This window comes from Mandrillus leucophaeus, unplaced genomic scaffold (assembly GCF_000951045.1).
Source record: "Mandrillus leucophaeus isolate KB7577 unplaced genomic scaffold, Mleu.le_1.0 Scaffold1502, whole genome shotgun sequence".
Lineage (NCBI taxonomy): Eukaryota > Metazoa > Chordata > Mammalia > Primates > Cercopithecidae > Mandrillus > Mandrillus leucophaeus.
The window spans coordinates 7,869-11,435 of record NW_012101480.1 but is presented as its reverse complement, the minus strand read 5'-3'; the positions used below and the strand labels follow the sequence as shown (position 1 = coordinate 11,435).

At 55.6% G+C, this 3,567-nt stretch overlaps 1 protein-coding gene across 1 annotated transcript in view; it reads right to left on the bottom strand.

Moving 5' to 3' along the window:
- Positions 1–3,567, bottom strand: part of LOC105535812 — a gene marked incomplete at both ends in the record, with an annotated part of 14,596 nt that overhangs the window by 3,807 nt on the left and 7,222 nt on the right. Inside the window, 1 exon segment of the mRNA XM_011975027.1 lies at positions 2,834–2,955. Coding sequence (XP_011830417.1) covers positions 2,834–2,955 — 122 coding nt within the window.

The following is a 3,567-nucleotide window of genomic DNA, read 5'->3' as shown; positions in this document are numbered from 1 at the left end:
AAATTTCTTTCCAAACCTGCTTGGAGAAGCTTCCTCTGCCTGCTTCTGTTTGGCCACCTCCTGCCAGTGTAAGAGCAGAGGGCCTCCAGGGCTGCTCTGTCACCCCCAACAGCATAGACCTTATTGCAGTCACTCTGGAAGTTTCCCTCTAAAGGAAGCTTATGCAGGAAACATCATGCACTGAGCAGCATGGGGACAGGGGCTGAACAGTTGGGCTGGGCTCACACTCCTGACACCCAGACTCCAGGATACTTCTCTGTCCCCACCCAGGGCAGATCCCTGATCTAGAAGTTCTCCCTCTCATTTCCAGCACATATGCTGCATGGATCCCTGGAATTCTATGTGGCAAGCTAGGGAAGAGGGAGAGCTGAAATGAGGATATAATTACCCTTTCTAAAGAGGTCAGTCCAGTACTACCCTGTGCTCCTGGGGCAAGTTCTCCAGGCTGAGGGAATAGGAGCAGGGGCTATGTCAGGTGAAGGTGGAAGTGAGGGACCTCCCAGGAGGTATAGAATGTTCCACGAGAGACACCTTGTATCCTTCCAGGATTAGACCTTGAGGCCTGGAGATCCCCAGGCAGTTAGTATTCAAGGTCAAAAGGCCAGTGACAGGAATAAGGCCCACTGTGTCATTCACAAAGCACTTCCAGACCCATCACCACAGGTGACCCTCCCAACAACCCTGTGAGAGCTGCAGGGCAGGGGCTCCCACAAAGGAGGAGTCAGGAATGTCGGGATTTTAACACCTTCTCCAAGTCAGGACCAGGATATACTGTCCCAGAACTAGCCTATATTCCCTATGCTTCCTCCCACACCACAGCTTAGGGTGACTGCCAACTTGTGGTCAAAGACCCTCACTTTCCAATCCCCACGAGGGGCTGTGTAGTGGGGAGGATAAGGCTCTCTCCTCTGACTGTCTCCTCCAAGATCCTGTTTTCTGAGGAAGGTCACTCTGGAAACTGTCAGCCTGTGCAGATGGGAACCTGGACCTTGTGGAAAGACGACGTGAAGGTCACACCTGGCAGGTACCAGCACTGGAGAGCAAACCTCACCTTTAAAAACTCACACTTTTTATTTTAAATTTATTTTTATTTTTAATTTCTATGGGTACATAGTAGGTGTATACATTTATGGGGCACATGAGATATTTTGACACAGGCATGCAATGTGTAATAATCACATCAGGTTAAATGGGGCATAAAAGCAGGGGAAATGCCAGATGCTTTTAAAACCATCAGATCTCATGAGAACACACTATCATGAGAACAGCATGGGGGAAACTGCCCCATGATTCAGTTACCTCTCACTGGGTCCCTCCCATGACATGAGGATTATGGAAATTACAGTTCAAGATGAGATTTGGGTGGTGACACAGTCAAAGCATATCACCTTATAAAATGAATAATGTGAAAATAGCAGTGGGCCTGAGGCCTGGCCTCTGCCGTGGGATGCCCCTTCTTGAGGAAGGCCTGGCTTCTGTGCCATGCAGAAGCCTCCCTGTGCTTCCTGTGGGCTGGGGGTGAGCCAGGTCCTCTTGGGGGAGCTGGGAACTGTGGGACAGGAGGGTCCCTGGACTGGGGTCTCCCTGTGCCTCCTTACCCCATCAGTGAAACACCAGAGGAGCCAACTCAGCAAACCTCAATGTGTGGTCTTTCCTGGTCCTGAAGGGAGGAGCATAGGTGCTCAGGGCTCCCTGAGCTGCCCTGGGGCAGAACACTGGGCAGTGGCCAGTGCTTCCCCAACATCTTCCCCATGCACAGATGCCTGGTGTACACACTTCCCTTAACCCTGCTCAGCTGGAGCTCAGCCTCCGTCCCAGGACCTCTGCCTCCTCCTCCAGGGCAGGTAAAGAAAACCCAACTCCAAACCCATGGAGAATCCCCATCTTGACTGAGGCCCTGGCTGGGACTCAGCCTCTTGTCAGCCCCTTGAGGAGCTCCATCTTCCCCTGTTTCCCTGCCCCTTGGGACCCTGGGCCTCTGGGAAAGAGGTGAAGGTGTCATCCACTCAGCAGGTGCCGCATGATCTTTGGAAAGGATTTGTGTAATACCTGCTCCTGGTGGGATAGGAGCCTCCAGAGCTGGGCAGTACTGGGGCTATAGAATACTGAGAAGCCCCCGACCCATCATGCATCAGAGCCCACTCCCAAGGTGTGGAGCCGTTAGCTGGAAGGACTGGGCAGTGGCAGGGGACCCCGGACCCTGAGGCCTTCCTCCCTTCCATCAGGCGACCCTACCATGTGGCCTCAGCTCTAGGGAAGTGGGCCCTAGCTGGAGGCACTGCACGGCAGCATCCTGGGTAGAGGTGCCGGGAGGGCAGGCCTGCTTTCGAGGCTGTGAGGCAGGGCAGAGGCAGGCAGTGGCCAGTGGAGGGAACGGGGTGGGTGCCAGGGGGGCTACGTGGCCATCTTCTGGACTTAGGGTGGGGCTGGGAGACATGGGATGCGCAGACACTGCTGTCTCAACTTCATTGGCCCATATGTGGGCTGGGAGGACAGCTGGGTGTGTGGCCAGTTGGAAGGTAGGAGGACTCTTGGGGAAGTGACAGTCACCTGTACGAAGTCAGGGCTGGAGACCTATGGCTCTGGGACACACGGGGCGGCCAGGGGGAGGCCGCAGTGCCCTCTGCTGTTGGGGATGAAAGGTGTCTGCCTTGAAGTGAAAGCGTCCCTGTTCAACTCTGGGCTCCTGTGAACCCTCAGCAGGGATGTCCTGAAGGCTCCTAACAAGCTGGGATACAAGGAAGGTACCTTGCCTGGAAGTCAGGATTGCCCAGCCAGGGTGGCTGTCCCATGGCCTGACTGTGTGAGGCCCTGGGGGCAGCTGACCACCTACCCTGCAGGGAGTGCCTCTCCTCGGACAGCAGCTGATCCAGTGCCCAGAAGGTTGTCTTCATCCGGCAGATACAGGAGGAGGATGGCAGTTAGACAGCTCATGTCTCTGTGGTAGCCCACCTCCTGCAAGAGCCAGAGTCACCATGGAAGGATGTCACCTGAGAGAGCTGAGGCCATGTGGGAGGCTTATGTCACTGGAGAGGACAGAGGTCATCTGGGAGACTGCCTTCAGGCCTTAGGGGATTTAGGGTGCAGACTCTGCACCCCTCCCCTGACCCTGGACATGAGGACTAAGCAAGTCACGCACGATTCAGCTGACAAGGGGCCTGGAGGGAGTTCTGTAGTGAGTGTCCAAACTCACATGGCCTGAATGGGCACAGGAAAGGATCATTCATGCCTCCTCTCCTGTGCCAGGCTGGGAAGGCCACTGTGACAGGCCTGGGGCAGCACCTGTAAACTGCACCTGCCACAAGGGCAGGCGGTGGGCCACTGATCACCACACAATGGGTCCTTTGATGGCCAGGGGCTACTTGCCAGGCACAGGAGGGTGGCTGGGTCCAGACCCCATGTGGGCAGCCCATGGAGTCAGCTCAGTGGCTCTCCCTGCCTGGAATGGTCTGGGAAGCGGGGGCTGAGCAGGAGCAGCCACCTGGGTGACCCCCTCCCTGTCTACTGTGCTCCTGTGGGGTTAAGGCAAAGGGGAAATTGGATCCCTGTCAGGTTTCCAATAAAAAG